The sequence below is a fragment of the Antennarius striatus genome, chromosome 6, assembly GCF_040054535.1.
Source record: "Antennarius striatus isolate MH-2024 chromosome 6, ASM4005453v1, whole genome shotgun sequence".
In the NCBI taxonomy this organism is placed as follows: Eukaryota; Metazoa; Chordata; class Actinopteri; order Lophiiformes; family Antennariidae; genus Antennarius; species Antennarius striatus.
In genome coordinates, this window is record NC_090781.1 from 16,184,804 (window position 1) to 16,203,695 (window position 18,892).

Here is an 18,892-nt window from a genome sequence, read left to right on the forward strand (position 1 = left end):
TTGCCTCTAGGCACACAGGAAAGAAAGGGAAGGTTGTAAGTGTGTGTGTGTGTGTGTGTGTGTGTGTGTGTGTGTGTGTGTGTGTGTGTGTGTGTGTGTGTGTCTGTGTCTGTGTGTGTGTGCGTGCGTGTGTGCGTGCGTGCGTGTGTGCGTGCATATGTGAGTGTATTAGGTATGGGGGGGCTGGTTATAGGGCTGGGAGTCGGACTGAGAGAGAGAAGCTCACTGACAAAAAAAGGAATTGCAAATAAGCAAACAAAAATGTCTTAAATGTGTAAATTAGGGAGAAAAATATGAGGGAAAAGCAGCTTTTCCCAGCAGACTGGTGCCATAGATGAGAAGGGAGCAGCGAAACGTGATCAAGGGGAGCTGTGGAGTGGTGCGGCAGGCGTCAAGATGAGCACTCAGCCATCGAGTGGCAGCTTCTCCTTTTCCAGTCAATCATTCATTACAAAACCAAGTGCTGCGGAGGAGTGCCTCTTCTTTTTGACCTATCATATTACTGCCTCTGTAAACTCCTAATCCTGCCTTCGTTAGATGGTGTCAACAGTCGACATGCTCTCACCCTACTGCCACACTCCCTGCTCAGAAACCTGCAAAGCCCTGCCAAGCCCACAAAATCGAATCTAATAAAATTGTTTGAAATTTAACAAAGTGGAATGGCACAACTTCATCTGTCTTTGTTGGGGCTTTCATCCATCATTTTGACATGTTAGTTTTTTTTAATCACCATAAAGGACTCAGAAATTTGACTTGGTAATTAGTCAAGTTTTTCTTTTTGTTTTATCATTAATTCATATCTTCAGTTCAAATAAGCAACACACACAAAAAGCCTGACTTAAAGTCTACCATATTTCATTGGCTGGTTGGAGCATCATGCTTCTTTTTTTTTTTTTTTTTTTGCCGAGGGGTTGTTTCTGAGCAGGTGAAAGCATGGAGACAGGAACCAGCACATCAGCACTTCTTCATCCATCATGGCTCTTTCATGGGAAGCCCGCCTCCTCAGCTACTATACTGGTGCCCAGTGAGATGACTACTATAATGAGTCCAACAGATGAATGCCCAGCAGGACAAAACAAAATTCAGATACATCTACACACAGACACAGACACACACAGACACACAGACTCACACACACACACACACACACACACACACACACACACACACACACACACACACACACACACACACACACACACACACACACACACACACACACACACACACACACACACACACACACACACCAATAAATGGTAACTCACTGAATCAATTTTGTTATTTAGGAAAACAAAAGAATCAGAAGCATCTGCGCTTTGGCAGGACTCCAAAACAGACTGGGGGTGATTATGTCATGTTGATCGCAATCTAACAATCACACTAATGAAAAGGATATCATATTTATAACTGTCTTTCATGAACATGAAATGTGCTTCATAAAACGCATACAGATCCCACCAGCATGTGGAGGGGCTTGGGTAGAGTCCCAGATTAAGCTGACAGATACCAGATAGTAAATATTCAAGGAAATGACAGTACTGATTCAGGATGGATCTGAGTTTAGTTCAATGTGACACCATCACAACAAAACAACTGTGGTGAAACTATGAGTGAAAGCCAGCAAAGTTCTTCAATTTCTTTTTAAAACATAGCACATGTGTCTTTGTTGTCTTTTAAACAGATCTTAAAATATCTTTCTTCGCTGATAATATATGTAAATCTGTGAGATAAATTTTGTCACGGTTGAGACACACCTTCTACACAACACAGTTTGGGGGGTGTTAATTACCATATAAAATAAGCATTTGGCATCCTGCCCCATATGTCCTACTTTCTCAGTGAGGAAGATGGAAATGAGGTGCGGTAGATGTTATTGTGACATGCTCTCCGTCTGCGCTCCACAATGTGTGGCTTTGCTAGTAACAGGCTAATATTCAGCACAGCTCACCACCACCAGAACTAATGAAAGTAGACAAAATGTCTCTGCTGCCATCTTTGTCTAGCATCCGCTCAGGGTGAGCCTCCCTCTCTCCCTCCTTTCTTTTTCACCTCCCCCCTTTCCCCTTTCTCTTGAAGGGAGTGTGACAGCGGCATAAAATGGTGGCGAGCAAATGTGCCTTCCATGTGGCAGCAGTAGTGGGGTTGACAGGCCAGGCTGAGGCCAGCGTTATCAGAAGTGTGCGGCTGCTGCTTTGAACGGCCTGGATGATCGCCACAGAAGATGGGGGCCAAGATGTGGGGACACCAGCAGTTAAAAAACAAAAGGAGAGAGAAAACAGTTCTGAAATAAACAGAAACTTTGCTGCCTTATTTGTTAATAGCTGCTCATCGTTCAGGTTCAATATTTTTCTATGCAAAATTACACTTAAAAGTATTTTGTAGATGACAATGTTTTAGACTTAAACCAAGATATTATCATGTATGATGTGAATATCACACAAAATGAACACTAATATGACCACATATTGTAGAAATTGTAAAACCTATTTGATATTTTGGGATATGTACTTAAATTAAATTCTACACATAGTCTATTTGTAATAAAGTGTTTAAATATCACCTCAAGAAAATACAACCCTGCATAACACTACTGAACAAAGCAAACTCCTTCCATCCAGCACATTGTGATGGAGTTATTCAGGAGGCTGTTAGTTAACCCTGAGCTCAGAGGACGATGAAGCAGGGGCATAAATCACAGAGTGAAACAAGGCAGACTCCTCCGATTCATTAATGGAAATGATCTGTCAATATGCTGGAGTCAATTCACACGTGTCAGCTGGACTCAGCACACAATGGGCCAGCTAACTTATGAACTCCCATGACCACTCCACCGAGTCCATAAAACAACTGGCATCGCCACTGGGGAGCACCCTGAGACACCACCCTTTTGCACAGACCACCAGATGACACAGATGGGGGGAAACCAAACAAAGACGAGACTCCTTTTGTACAAAGAGGGACCCTTTTCAAAAGCCATTCATGCAACAAATTGGGGAAATCTGGCCGTGCAACACTCAAGGTTTGCTCTTTTATTAGCATGATCCTTACATCACAGTTAGTAAAGTCTAATTTATGGCTGTCTGCTGCAAAAGATTGATAAAATTAAAAATAATTAAAACTTTGTCACCTACATTTAAACTATAGGAAAGGCCATAGAGTAACAGGCCATTTCCCTTTTAATATTTTGCACAACAGTAATGAGGGCATCGACTTTAGAAAATGTAATGAGGAATAAAAAGCACAATGCGAATGCAGAAATGTTCTCTCCTCCAACTAAATATTGTTAAATCATCTTGACAAGCACGCAAAGAGATGTAAGTTAAGTGTAGGTCATATTTTTTCTTCATTTTATAGACTAAATCATAAGATTCACAGTACTCTCCATAGTGACAGAGATTATTAATGACAGAGTATTCTATAAATATCAGTCATATGTACTATGGGGGACTCCTCCATTTTATGGTAGCCTTAAACAACATCAAGCTTGACTACTTTCAAAGGCAGCTCATCAGTTAAGGAGGTTTGTTTCCATGTAGGTCATTAAAAATGCGCACAGCAGCTTTCTCTTATTAGTCCCCCTGCATTTTTCTTTTCTTTTTTTTGTGTTCTTTTTCAGCTGCACACCCGTGCTGCTGCAGCAATCTGCATAGAGAGACATTTGTCATCATTAGCCCCACTCTGACAGTTGGCACCCAGCACCTCAGATCTCTAGGACTGGCAATTATGAACCCTTCATCCCTTATTTAGGTTACATTGCCTAATTTCATCACAGGCCTCACCAGCAGCACTTGATTACCAACAGCCCCAAACATGTAATAAACCACAAAGTCCTCAATTCCCTTTGTTTTGTGCAACGTATTTCTACTCTTAGGTCATGACACATGAGGGAGAGCAGCGTTCGGTTAATCAGAATTTTTAAATTAATAAGATTCACAAGGGCTGCAGAGAGGGATGTAGATGAGCATGATGAGGTCAGTGGGCAGATGATTACAGCTCCCACCTTTAGATGGTCGCCATCACACAGACATTGAGATTAATCATCTTGCTTCTACTTACAAATGGTTGTCTTTTGGACACATGAAAGCATTTTTGGCATATTTTTTTGATACATAAAACCAAAAAAGTAGTGGTTAGAATTATATTTGTCAATTCTATTATAACAAGTTACACCCCAGCAGAAAACACTACATAAAAACAAGCTGACTGAAGTGAAAATAAACCAGCAGCTTCTGCTCCAGTCTCAGAAACACCCAATGTTTAACAATGTCATATATGACAAAATACAATGCTAAACTGTGCTAATAAAATGAGAGGAAAGCACTGCACCAGCACTTTCACTGCACCCAACAGTCAGATGCATAACCTGTGCAAGACTAAAATGTGCTGAACATAATACAAGGAAGTATTTTCCTTTTGTGAAGCAGACCAGATATTTTCTGAACTGGTATTTTGACAAACAAACTAAATTGCATTCGTGTTAAATTCATGTAAATCTATGCATGTAATTTATCATAGATGTTGACAAGCGTACCATATTGCAGAAGGAGGGGCCAAAAGGCAAATGAAGCTGATAGAATCAATCAAGTTTCAAAAAATTCACTTTTTTCCACCTTTATGTTTAATAAATTTGATCATCATGCTGTTAAGTTTAGGGTTTTCTCTTTATGCCTAAATTTGATAAATGTGGTTTATTTCAACAGAGCCTGTTGAGTGTTTAAGATCCTCTGGTTATGAGGTCCAGCTTCCTGACATCACCAGCGAAAGCTGCTGAAACATAGTAGAGAACAAAACAAATGAATGGACACAATCCAAAGGGGGTCTTCACTGGAGTCTCAGTATAACTGGCCTCCTACAGGGAGACCATATTGCTTGGAATAATAATGGTCTGCTATTAAAAACCCTAATGACAGTTTAATTTCATGACAAATAAAATTATAGAAAATATGTCAACATGACTCGCTATCCCCTGAGATTAAAGTATATTATTTATTAACAGTTTCAGAGCTGGTGTTGTCAGTTCTCTGAAGTGTCACTGCTTTAATCTGATTTATACAGAAGTATGTCATCACAGTAAGCCCACTTTCAATAATCTGCATATTAGCATCAAAAGCTAGCTGATACACTCCCTCAATATGGAATATAGCTTGTGATTATCCTTTATTATGAAAAATAAAAGACTGGAAAAGTAATGGAATACATCTGACCTTTCTTGTTCTTGTGTAATAGGATTATTCAAGTAATGAAACTACATCCATAATTAGAATGTCAATCAGAAGGATGCTGGTCATAAAGGACGCGATAGAGCTTAAAATTATCCAAATGATGTCATTAACAATTTTGTTGATAATTGTCATTTAAAACAGAAAATTGAAATTTAGACGGATTACTGTAAATTGCGTTGATTAAATTATTCAACAAACTTTTTTAAACAGTAATTTTAGATAAATACTTAGGTCTACATCCTTTGCAAATAGACAAACAAAATAAGTTTTGTTTTATCAATTATTAAATTTCATTTGTATGCAGCTACACACGACTTTGATGACCCTTATGTCATCAAAGGACAATTTCAACAACCAGACAAGCACCACTGACCTCATGCCCAGCCATGTTAACAGAAAGACAAGTCTTACAAAAAGAGAGGAAAAAGAAAAATGGAGGAGAAAAAATTAGTAAGTGTGGAGGCATGCTCTGGAAACAAAGAGGCCTTCAAAACAGGGTCACATGCTCATACAAATTTAGGGGAAGTAGAAGTCATTGTATTGATTTACACAATCGTGCATGCATTTTGCTGGGTCAGAAACAAGCCTGGACTGGAATCACAGACCCATATATCACACCAGAGGGCCGCCATTAGCCTAGCGGGATGGTGAATGAAGCAACAAAGCTTGCAATGTTGTAATGGTAAAGATATGGCTAAGAAGATTTGATCTCAGGATAAACCTGACGGCTGCTGGAGTCTTGGGACCGAAGAGCATGTTGAGTTACTGCAGATCTTTGCAGTCACATGCTTTAGATTAAGAAGTGATAATCTCAATGAACCCCCCCCCCCCCAAGCACCTCACCCTCTTCTTTCACACATACAGTCAACCAAATGCTGAAGCACAAATTCAAGTGGTGGAACTAGATTCTGATATTGGACTTGAGGCAAGATAGCCCCAAAAATCAAACCTTTCTGGTTTCAGTAAAAATCAAGTACCTGCTGGGCCGCAGACAGTGAAAGAGAGTGACAGAAACTATCAAAGTTTCAGAGTGGAAAAGGCTTTAAGCTTCCTTTGACAATATGAAAATATTCTATTATGTCCTCCATTTCATGCATAAATATATTGGGGAGAATATTTTTTATTTTATAAAATCTGATCTCAACTAATTGTGTTGAGATCAGATGTGTAATAGATGCTTTATTGCATTACTTAATTATATTCACTTGCCATATCCTATCATGTCTGTAATTTGTGTATAGCAACCATGTGAATTTTTTAGTAAAGCTTGCCTGAAAGCCACAGGCTGTGTGTCCATGATGTAATGATAATGAGTCACCTATCTATCAGGGTCCTTCCTGTCTTCCACTCCTCGCTCAGCTGCATCCGTGTAGTGAGAGTCAGCGCTGACGTGCAGCGGTTTGCCCTCATAATGTCTGGTCTTATGCAGCTCTGACTGGAGCAGAGATGAGTGTAAATGTCTTTGTGTTCCTTATCAGATCCATGCAGTATTATCTTTTTGAAGTCATCTTCAAAGGATGCACTGTACCTTGAGAGATGGAGTGCCAGTGCAATGATGAGAGCCAGGGAGGATTTAGAGTGGAAGTAAGATCTCTTTATTGTGGATCACAGTCTGAAACAGACCAACATGGCTGTGCCTAAAAACAGCATGGATACAGAATGGAAAATTCTCTCCCATAACCGATAGAATTATTAGCAATTATTTTTAATTAAAAACAGTCATGCAGTGTTTTTAATTTTTTTTTATTGTTTTTAAAATTGTTATGTAGATGAATAAAATGTGTATTTATGCATCATTTATAGAATATCACTGCATCTTATTTAATATGTTCTATGCATATGTCAGACAAAAAACAAGTGTTGGACAAAAAACACCAATAAAAAGTAAAACAATAATACTTTCAATAAGACAGTTCATTTAAAAACACATAAAATAATAAACGCATCAATTACTTTTACATCTTTGGCTTCCTTTAAAGCAGCACCTTATATAAAGTATAATTCAGTGGGTTTTTGTTTCATTTTAGAATTTTAAGAGAGAACAGATTGTAAGTTTTAACGTCAAAGTGACTTTATCGTTTTCTAAAGACAAAAAGAAAAACAGAAGCTCAACACATTACTGGTTGCTCTCGCATTATAAAGAGCAAAAACAGGCACTTTTCCAATCTGCAGGACAACATTCAAGGGAAAAAAGTTTGACTCTGCTGAGTCACAGCCGCAATTATTAAAAACGTGTCAAACAGTACATTAACGTTTACGCCTGTCTGATAGGTGACGCCTGACTGTTCTGAAATTTAACTAACGTGGAAATTTTTAATCAATTAACTTTTTTAAAACTTGATTTGTAACTTCAATCGTGTATAACAAGTAATATCTTATTTACAAAAAGTAACAAAGCCTACCTAAATTAAGCAAGTATCTTAAAATTTATCTGATGTGTTTCATGTGGAATAAATTTTAAAAAAAATGTCCGCTTGAGGAAAAAAAACCCCGATTACTTAAAAAATATGAAAAACAACAAAAATGTTACCATAAATTTAAAACTTTAACAACTATAAATCCACCTACTGTTTTATATGTGTTTCATTACAGACGACTTAAAAACAGAAAATGTGGTCCAATAGAAAACAACGAAAGTTTGTGAAAAGGTTTCTTTTTTCTTCTCCCCAAATGCGTAGGTGTTCTTCCGCTCCTCGAAATACTATTACTACTTGCACCTTTTACTTGTACACAACACCCGGAGATAAATTTGTTTTCGATAAACTAGGAAGCGGTGACGCATCAGACAGCGATTGGACACCTTGGTTTCAACTCCTCCCTTATAATAATGCGTGTGTGTGTTCGCGTTGTAAAACACAGCAACACCGGGCGTCTGCGTCAAGAGGGCACACTCCACTCTGCGCAATTACGCGGACTGCGAACTGGCACAGTGACCAGACAAAAACCAAAAAAGGCTTCTTCTTTTTTTTTCTACGAGGTTGAAATGGACTTTTAGTCAGGTCGTCCTGACGTTTAAGGACTTGATTTGAGCACTTGATTGCAGCTTATGGCACTTCATCTGTGAATATTATGATTTTACGCATGTGCCCTGAGCACAGCTTGCAATAGTCGTCTTATAGACATTTTTTTCTTTTTAAACAGCGTTCTTTCTTCTCTAAAATTGGCTCCCGTACAAACAGTCGCGTTGGATCCCTCGGCTTATTGCGAGACTCCGGTGTACAACCCGGATCTCTGCCCCAATATGATAGCCGCCCAGGCAAAGCTGGTGTACCACCTCAACAAATACTACAACGAGAAGTGTCAGTCTCGAAAAGCTGCCATCTCCAAGACCATCCGGGAGGTGTGCAAGGTGGTATCGGATGTCCTAAAGGAGGTCGAGGTGCAGGAACCCCGCTTCATCAGCTCTCTCAGCGAGATGGATAATCGTTTCGAGGGGCTGGAGGTCATTTCACCCACCGAGTTCGAGGTTGTACTCTATCTGAATCAGATGGGGGTATTCAACTTTGTGGATGACGGATCTCTCCCGGGATGCGCCGTGCTTAAGCTCAGCGACGGTCGCAAGAGGAGCATGTCTCTTTGGGTTGAATTCATCACAGCCTCCGGTTATCTCTCGGCGCGCAAGATCCGATCGAGATTCCAGACATTAGTGGCGCAGGCAGTGGATAAATGTAGTTATAGAGATGTCGTCAAAATGGTCGCTGACACGAGTGAAGTGAAGTTGCGCATTAGAGACAGATACGTCGTGCAAATTACACCGGCGTTCAAGTGCACGGGGATCTGGCCACGGAGCGCAGCGCACTGGCCTCTTCCACACATCCCCTGGCCCGGACCTAACCGAGTTGCAGAAGTCAAAGCGGAAGGTTTCAATCTCTTATCCAAAGAGTGTTACTCTCTGAACGGCAAACAGAGCTCAGCAGAGAGCGACGCCTGGGTCTTGCAGTTCGCCGAGGCCGAAAACCGGCTCCTCCTGGGTGGATGTCGGAAGAAGTGTTTGTCAGTCCTCAAAGCGCTACGCGACCGTCACCTCGAACTGCCCGGACAACCACTGAACAACTACCACATGAAAAGTTTGGTTTCCTACGAGTGCGAGAAGCATCCAAGGGAGTCGGACTGGGATGAGAACTGTCTCGGTGATCGCCTGAACGGGATACTATTGCAGCTTATTTCATGTTTGCAGTGCAGAAGATGTCCGCACTATTTTCTGCCAAATTTAGACCTATTTCAAGGAAAACCCCATTCTGCTCTTGAAAATGCAGCCAAACAGACTTGGCGACTGGCAAGAGAAATACTGACCAACCCCAAAAGCTTGGAGAAACTCTGAGGTAAAATACATTAGTTCACAGTCTCATACAAAATAAGATAAAAGAGGGCCTAACGAGCTCATAAACGGACAGAAAAATATTGCCAATCGATTTGAAAACTTTTGTGAAATGTGACTGTCCTCTGTTATTGAAAATGTTTTGGCCTAGCCTTTTTCAAAATGATTTTTATGACAGTTTAATTTTCAATTGTCCCCGCGCACCTCTTGTCGGTGTCAATATCTCGAAGCAAATTTGAATAACCGCATTAATCTGAGTCCACTCCAAAAGTGGCGGCTTTTTTTTCCCCCTCCGTGCCACACGATTTCCTGAATCCTACATTTTTCTAAAAGGCTTTAAAATAAAGCCCCGTGACAAACTTTAGAAAATCGAGAACAACTGTACATTTTATAGCCTACTGTAAATACATTCATAGATTGTGATTCAAGTGGTCTGAAATTGTGAATGTTGTTCTGTGACACGTAAATAGGTCCACCTGTTTAAATCTACTTCTGAAACTTCTTTTTTCTGGTAGAGACCACATTAATTTATACATGTATCAGTGGTAGTCTGATTCATCTGTTCCCAGTGACAATGTCATATTTTTAAAAGTTTACATTTTGACGGTAGGCGTGTGGCATTTGTTCCATTGAAAACATTCCATCAATTTACTTGAATTATTATTTAAAGTACTCGAACATTTTTAGTTGTTTTCGACCATGCTTAGGCCTACATGATAAAAAATATGAAAATAACATATATATAGTATATATATATATTACATTTTAATTGAAAAAAATGCACTTGAAATACACTGGAGTATAACATCTGTGATCTGATTTTTTATTTCTGTCTGACCTAATTTAAAGAGCTAATAAAAAGAGCTGTTTTATATTTGTGTCCCATTATGATTTTATTACATGTGGGTTTTTTTTACATTAGTGAAATATAGGCGTAATATTGCAGAATTGCTATTTAATGAAATCATCAGTTGGAAGGACTGTGGCTCTTGTCGGTGTTTAAGAGGAAAAATAGCGAAATAAGTAAGGGAAATACCACTTGAGACCGATCCGCAACCTGCTGACCTGTTTGGATTTTGTTAAACCACAAACCAGTGTGTAATAATTTCCAGGTCGATAACCACTTAACCTTACATAATTTGGTGATGTGACTGTCGCCACTGTTTGATGGTTAAGTCTGCAGGCATCAATTGTACAGTGGTATATATATATATATATATATATATATATATATATATATATATATATATATATATATATATATATATATATATATATATATATATATATATATATATATATATATATATATATATAAATTCCAGTGTGTATGTGTATATATACTATTCTAATGTATAAATGACTCTAAACGTTGTAATACGCACACAAAACAATCAGTGTTTGGACACAGATTTTAATTCTTGAAGACAAGCAGAAAAGTGCAGCGCATCTCTCTGAGATAAAACGAACCCCTCAAATCGCCCCTTTTTTGATAAAGCAACAGTGTGTAATTTAGAAAATACACCTGTCCGAAGACTAAAAATAATAACAATGAAAAAAAAAAAAGAAAAAAGTCAACAACCTTGAAACACGGTGGAAGCCAAACTCCACAGCTTAAACCTTGGGCTTTTGCATACCTTTGGGTCGACTCTTCTGAAAGCAGGGTCGTCCTCGTCTACCTCGAAGTAGATTTCAGTGGTGGTGATGGACAGAGTCCCCCGGGCCACCAGGACGGGGGCGACAAGCTGGGCCGAGCTGCTCAGAACCACTGGGCCTGCAAGGGGTTGGGGGGTAGCAACGAGCGGTGTCAGTTCCATACAAAAAAAAGATATTTATCCCAGTTAAAATAAGGCGAGAGCGGCGCTCCTATGGCCGAGCTGATCTAGGCGATATAGGAGGAACACCGTCTCAGCGACCCGCTACGTGCGGTCAGGTTATACACAGGGGTTTCAAATAGGTCTAATTATCGCTTTTTAGTTATATATCAGGAATTGCACAAGGTCAGACTTTCAGGTATTGATTATAATAACCTGAATAACTATTCTCTCAAACAAAGGTCTGGACGGCTTGAATATGGCCACAATACAGTACATTTATCAGGCAGGCCTAAAAATAGATATACTATAGAGGCTATAAAACATTTCCAGTTCTGCATGTTTGTTACTCGTTATTGACACCAATAACGTAAACTATGACTTGATTTGTCAAATTACAATGACCACTATTTTTTATTTGGGAAAAAAAAAAAAGAAGAAGAAAAAAAAAACATTTTAAGAATTTGAGAGAAGACTGAAATTGCAACCCTTTTCTCACGTCCAAATTGCTGTGAATTTGCAGGTTTGTGACCCTACCTGCTGATAATGATCACATCTTTATTTCAGCCTACACCCTCCCTCCCTTCCATCCTCCATGTTCTCAGATCTGTGTCGCTGTGGAGCACCGTTACAGTCATTTGTCCGCCCCCAAAACGAAAGGCTCTCGAACTCGGGATATTTATCGATCCCTTAAAGTCCAAAGAGCCACTTTAACGTCTCATCAATCTTAATCTGCGTTCCTCAGCCAATTATGGCCGATAGTGTAACAGGAATACAAGTGGATTTCGGTCTCAACTCCCAGAGCGCCTCTTCATCGCTCTTGCAGGCTGCAGCCAAAGCGCCCTCCCTGGGTTTTTTTTCTCTGCGTTGCTCGGGTCCATTAACGGTGATCCTATCATCTGATGCTATCAGCGGGCGCTACACGTTGTTTACAAGCTTCATATGAAGTACAAATAAACTCAGCCTGTTTTATTACACTTTAGATAACGTGTAGTGTTGAAGAATATAAAATCAAAAACTAAAAAAAAAAAAGAAAAAAGATTCAGCACGGCATCAATTGAATTAAATATTTGTTGTATGCAATTATTATTATTACAATTATTATTATTATTATTATTATTATTATTATTATTATTATTACTACATACGAACGTCTTTTGTGGCTATAAAAAAATACAACTATAAAAGTGAATCTGTCTCTATGTTCCAAACCCACATTTACACTAAAAGCTGATGTATTGCGTTGTAGCTCCAAGGGGCTACAAAGACGGAAAATCACAATGCCTGAAGCATTAAACTATGGCATCCACTGCTCATCGAGAGGAGAGGATTAGGCAGTAATCCCCGCAGGGATTCTTCCATAATTAGTCTATATGGCATTAAAATGTTTACATGACTATAATGAAATTAAGAGCAGGTTGCGTAGGACGAGGAGTATATGTAGGCTGAAACTTGAATGACTGTTTGACTTTTATGCAAATGAAAATACTGATATTAGTCAAATGACAAGCCGATTTAATGACGTGATGATAAGTTTTATTTCAGAGTGGTGGGAGTTTGGGAGAACTGCTGAGAAGATGGGTGTATTATTACACGCAATTCATCTGCTGGACTGCAGTGTTTGATAAGGTTGAGTGCTTTTATTTTCTACATTATGAGAGAAACATGAGCGCTATCATTCACACATGGTGACTTATAACAGATACACATAAATATATGCACATGTCCAGCTGCAGCCATTTTAACCTGCATATGTTGTGCGTATGAGGCAAAGTGTGTTCTTGTTCATTTGAGTCTTTTTTTTCATAATTATTCTTACCATATGGGCTTAATGATAAATATCTAAACATAACAAGCCAAGAGAAATGCTGCACTATAAAGCTGCAGGATTTAAGAATTTATATTAAAAATAATTGAATACTTAATAGAAGTAATTCAGTTTTCCAATGTTGCTTATTTCTGATGTCACCCCCTTTTGTTTTGCATTAAAAAAAAACAAGCAAAAAATTGCAAACCCTTTCAATTACAAAAATGAAATTTCAGGGATTCAGTCAAGTGCCATTTTGATTATTTTTTTTTTTTTTTAGATTTCATATTTAGAATTGCTTTGTTGGACTCAGTCTTCAATAAAGATGTCACCATGCAAGAGAACAATTTCTACAGATCGGGGCTAGAAAGGCTAGCTTAACAAAAAAAATGGAGATATATGCTAAACCATTTTTCATGATACAAATGGATTTCTGGAATGAAAGCAAAATAGTCAAATCCACCAAATGTCACTACATGGGACATGCCGTGAGAAGGTTGGGTTCCTCTTGGCTTCCTCTCACATGCTCATCTTGAGTTTCTGTTTCACCCAATTGTGTTTACAATGCACAGTTACAAAAAGGTTCATTTAATGCCAGCGCGAGCACAGAGAGTATTTTCAATGTTTGTGGGGGAGCAAAACTAATCATAGGCTCTGAAACCACAACTGCCTGGTCTCTTGAGTGGCGCCTCCCCTTTGGCAGCAGCAGCACAGGCACTGACCCAACGGCTGGCAGGAGGAGTGCTGTTGTTGACAGTCGTAGATCTCTCATTAGGGCTGTTCATGCCCGAGATTAGATACAGACCTAACACAGACGGCTCATCTTGGTAAAAACATTACCTAAATGCTTTGAGTGAGGAAGCTCCCTGCCTGTGTAAAAGCCTGAGCTCTACTTTGATATACAGTAATATGAAAACATATAAAATCCTGGCACATATTCGTCAAACTCAACGTCCAGCTCCAAATGCATTTCAAATATAATTTCACAAATTATAAATGCATCACAAATATTTTACGTCACTGCTGTGTATAAGGTCAGTTCAATTGGAGGATAACTTGTCATTCAAGTTCAACCCTTTGCTTGCCCTTTTGACCAAAAACGTTGAGTTCACCTGACAGACAGGGCGTGTTTGGCTACATGCTGTCGCTGGGACAGAAGCTGGTTTGGTCTGATCCCCTGAGATTCATTTGTAGAATCTTAGAGAGGATTTCAACACTCAGCAGTACCATGGTTCAGCATGAGCCTCATGCGCTAAGTCAAGATAATTGGATAATGCACACAGGACTATGAACCTGATGTTGTCTTTTAACTGTGAATGAATATGGACTACTGAGGCTTATTTTCATTCAGTTACTATCACAATTTGAACCTGTAATGAATGTATTGCATACGTACATTTGCTACTGCTAATATGTTAGCGAGGACATTTTGTTAAAACTACAGATAAAAAAATACAGGCATTATGCAGTATGACATGTCCTATTTCTGTTGAAGCACAGTTTAAAGTTCCAAGTTAATTATGCCCTAAAGAAAATACATATATGTATTATTATTGAAATTGTATTACCAAAATATGCTTCCACTTTAATGTTTAGCTATTTTGATGACTGATATTCAAAACTTATAAATAGGGACATCAATAACATTAGATTTACCTGGTACACAATGCTTGGACCTTGGAGCTGAACATGAATCTGCACAGGGGATGTTCTTCTAAATGACCTAAATTAGCCTATCATCTAAGATTAAAAAGCTTCTGGTCACTAAACAATCGGGTAAAACAGCTATACTTCGACCCATTAGGGAAGAAAGTTTCACTTCTTCACAGATTGATTATCCTCTCACTAGAAAATACAATATTTATTGGCATTCTCGATTTCTGCAAGGGCTGAATATAGATTTTATTTGACAGTATTATAGGCATCAAATCAATTAAAAACCTATTCAGACTACCAAATGCATAATAACTATAACGTATTATTAAAAACCTGGTTAAGCATGTAGTGCACCATTCTTGACCTACACTCTAAAGTCAACTCAAGATAACTTACCATTTGAATCTGTGAAAATTTTGTTGGCAACTGTTGCCCTGGGAGCAAATCACAATACTCACCGTATTATTCTGAGAGCATTTGCCTAAGTCATCAGTGGCTTTATTACATCTGGTGAATCTTAATCCCACTCGCAAATAAAGAGTTATATGTTTGTATTGCAGGATTTCTTTACACCTCTGACTATCTTGCATGATCATAAGATATCCAGAAAGTGACCAACAACTAAAGGTAACCCTTGTCTGGCAGTAGCTTATGTCTGGTTTTACTTACTTTTTCTTCTTCTTTGTTTTGCATTGAAGTATGGCTTTTAAATATGGCCTTGTAAATCTTTTTAGTCACTTATCAGTTGGGTTTATATTATGTAGGTTTATAGTAAATTAATTATTTAATTGTTTAGTTCAGAAACTTATTATATGCTCCCCATGCATGCATGTGCTCACATCAATCCAACCATGAATTGGCTTTGTATTTCAATTTTAGAATTTACATTTTTATATAACGTGCATTAGAGGGAGAGAGGGGGGGGGGTGTTAAATTAACCCCTAAGAGCCCACACCCATTTATCCTTAAAAGAAAATTATATGGACTACAACACAGGCCAAGTGGACCACTTGGAATAGGCACATTCAATGTGTGTGTTACATTGGTGTCACCATGTAAAAATTTCACCCTTTTTCCACGGGCTTTTTGTGAGCAGAATTACACAACTGCAGGACAGATTTTCACAAAATGTGGCAGAAGACCGATGCTTTTCTCGGAACTGAACCCATTAAATTTTGAGACAAACATGCATTGTTTTCAAAATTCACCTACAATAAAAATACTGGTTTGATTTCCAATACGGTAAACAAACACTTGTGACTTTCATTCTAGGTCTCAAATAATTTGTTGACTTGTTAATGTTTTATTATGTACGTGTTTCTTTTTACACATGACACTATACTGTTGAAGGTCCAGTGTGTAAGATTCAGGAATGGAAATAGAAAATGATATTCATAAATATGCATTTTGCTGCACCATTACCTGAAATTTTTTTGGTCACTACCTTAGAATGGGTTTTCAATCGGTACTGAGGGAAGTGGTCCTCCTCCACAGACTCATATTGCACCTTCACATTTCTACAGTAATTCTGAATGGACAAAATAAACACTGACACTTTCATGTTACTGAAGGTATTTGCAGCCTCTGTGTTCTTGTGCAGGATACAAGGGGTATCCAGCAATCTGTAACCTTACCACTAGATGCCTCTAAATCCTGCATACTGGAGCTTTAATAGAGTATAATCAGAATAATCAAAGGTTTTGGAAGAAGAGATGTGTTATCAGATGTTTTAACTTAATTTTGATGATCACAGAAGGACTTTACTATGGCCTTAAGTAAGCATAGTAAACACAATAGCTCAACAGAATTTCTATTGTAGAATAACACTGTTTTATTATTTAAGATTTTAGATAAATATGATGTCAGTCTCCATGACCACATTTTGAAGGTTGTCAGCCAACCTGTGTGGGTATACCATTAAATAAGAATGCAGGTAAAATGAGGCCACTGTGAAGTTAAGCATTAGCAGGCAATGGTTCACATCAACTATCAGCAACTGTTTTAGGAACTAAATATTAGTTGTGACATGTCTGGACGGATCATTGTTCCGGTGTTAGTTTAACTTTACAAGACTTGCCTCTGGACATAAACACTCGAGGAAGGATCCGTGCTGAAGGGATCCCAAACAAAACAGAGCAGGACACTTATCAGAGCAGGGCGATATATACTGTACCTGTCAAAGCTAAACAAAGCTGTCTAGATTAGAACACAAAGATAAATGTTTAACATTTGAGCCCATAGAACAACCTGGAAAAAAAAACCCCACAGAGACTTTAAATGCTAATTTTATAAACAAATATCATGTAGAGCAACAAGAGACCCAACACTGACCATTCATTTCCTTCATTTGATGCACTTTTATTTTAACATACACCATCAAAATGCTAGCTATCAGTAAGAAGACAGATTTAAGACAAGTGCTGATGCTTCACCACTATCACTGTTGACTTTGGGATAATGGAGGTGCTGCTGATCTGACTTACCACCCACACTGTCCATCTCCTTCTCCTGCAGCAGGCTGACAGCATCTTCATCTCCTTCCAGCATCAGCTCTGTCTCAGGGGTTTGACTGACCATCATTTGGCTGCGGAGGACCTTCTTTGACTTGACCACTATGTCTTCTTCTGTGCCTGTTGGCAGAAATACAGGGAAAGGAAAACACTAAATATTTAACTCTAACCACAAAAGCTTAGATTGGCATTTGTCACTATTCCTAAATGGACAAAAATACAAGGCTGTGATATTGCTTGAAAAACTCTTTCTACTTTTCATGTTCTGCAACATACTGCTGTAGTTTCCATTGATAAAACTGTGTTCAACAACACTGCACTATCCCGTCTGTTAGTAGTTGACCTCACTGGACTAGACGGTATAATCCCCATTGTTCAGTGGGACTAGACTTCCCACCAATCTGAGGAAAGTGAATTTTAAATGATAGTATATTTCAGCATTGTACATGGCCAATATAAACATCATATGATAAATTAAATACAAGAAAATGCATTAGCATCATAAGAGGAAATAAAATCAAACCACATAACTGAAAAGAAACCACTGACCATCACATTTATGTTCCCATAACCCATTTCACAGACACAAACCATAAACACTAATTGTAAGCTTTAGAAAGCAGAGATGTATTCAAATTACAGTTGAAACATATAAAATAAAACTGATCTCTTGCGCAAACCACCAGCCGTAACATAGTTTACACATTTCAGAAACCTCAAAACAACTGACCAAACCAGACATCGTAACCTCATTCCTGATAGGCAGGGTTGACTTTATTCTAATTTAGTTTCCACAAGTTCACACAATAGTCAGTTTTTCTAAGATAGAAACATGCATCACGGGTAGTGAAAGAAATTAACTATGATAAATTTCTGCGTGCAATTTTAACATATGCATGATGAACTTGATCTAAGATGCTTGCTAATGTACTTGCATACTGCATAAGAAGGAATGTCAGAGTACACATTCATTCACTGAATATATTTCATGATTGAACATCAGGGGTGGCAGTGGCTCAGTGGTAAAGCGGGCGGTAGAGTGGGTTGTCCCATGATTTAAGATCGGCGGTTTGATTCCAGCTCCCACCCCCCCAAAAAAATACCCAGAGGTGAGCTGACAGTGGGAGGTGTCAGCTCAGCTCCGGAACACTGCCGAGGCACCCTTGAGCAAGCTCGTCCCCTTTACAAATTGCTCATTTGAGGCGCACCAACAAGGAGCTGCCTGCCACTCTACCTCCCTTGCATGCCTACAGGCCCCCTTGTGTGTGTGTGATACAGGGGCCTGTACTCACAAATATATATGTATGCATGCATTTGAATCAGTAGCTAGAGTGTGCGTTCTTAATTTCCCTTCGGGGATCAAACCAGTATATAAAATTTAAAAAAAAATAAAATAAAAAAAATCAGGTGTTTCAGCTTTTATTTTTAGACAAGGTCAACAATGAAACACTATCTGTATCTTTAAAGATCAACAGCTGAGTCGGGGAATATGTCTCAAGCTCATAGTCGATTAGAGATATCATTTTCAGCTTTTGGAGACTTGACAAGAGGGAGATTGAACA

The 18,892-nt window shown here is 38.6% G+C and overlaps 2 protein-coding genes across 2 annotated transcripts in view; one reads left to right on the plus strand and one right to left on the minus strand.

Moving 5' to 3' along the window:
• LOC137596185 (neurobeachin-like) overlaps nucleotides 1-18,892 on the minus strand; it is a 196,958-nt gene that overhangs the window by 44,639 nt on the left and 133,427 nt on the right. Inside the window, 2 exon segments of the mRNA XM_068316497.1 lie at nucleotides 11,181-11,317; nucleotides 17,304-17,450. Coding sequence (XP_068172598.1) covers nucleotides 11,181-11,317; nucleotides 17,304-17,450 — 284 coding nt within the window.
• Nucleotides 8,090-10,417, plus strand: mab21l1 (mab-21-like 1). The gene has a single exon (XM_068317389.1). The coding sequence runs from the start codon at nucleotides 8,467-8,469 to the stop codon at nucleotides 9,544-9,546; it is 1,080 nt and encodes a 359-aa protein (XP_068173490.1). The 5' UTR covers nucleotides 8,090-8,466; the 3' UTR covers nucleotides 9,547-10,417.

What these genes read in the sequence shown, in the direction of transcription:
- mab21l1 (XM_068317389.1), top strand. Translation starts at nt 8,467, where the DNA reads ATGATAGCCGCCCAGGCAAAGCTGGTGTACCACCTCAACAAATACTAC.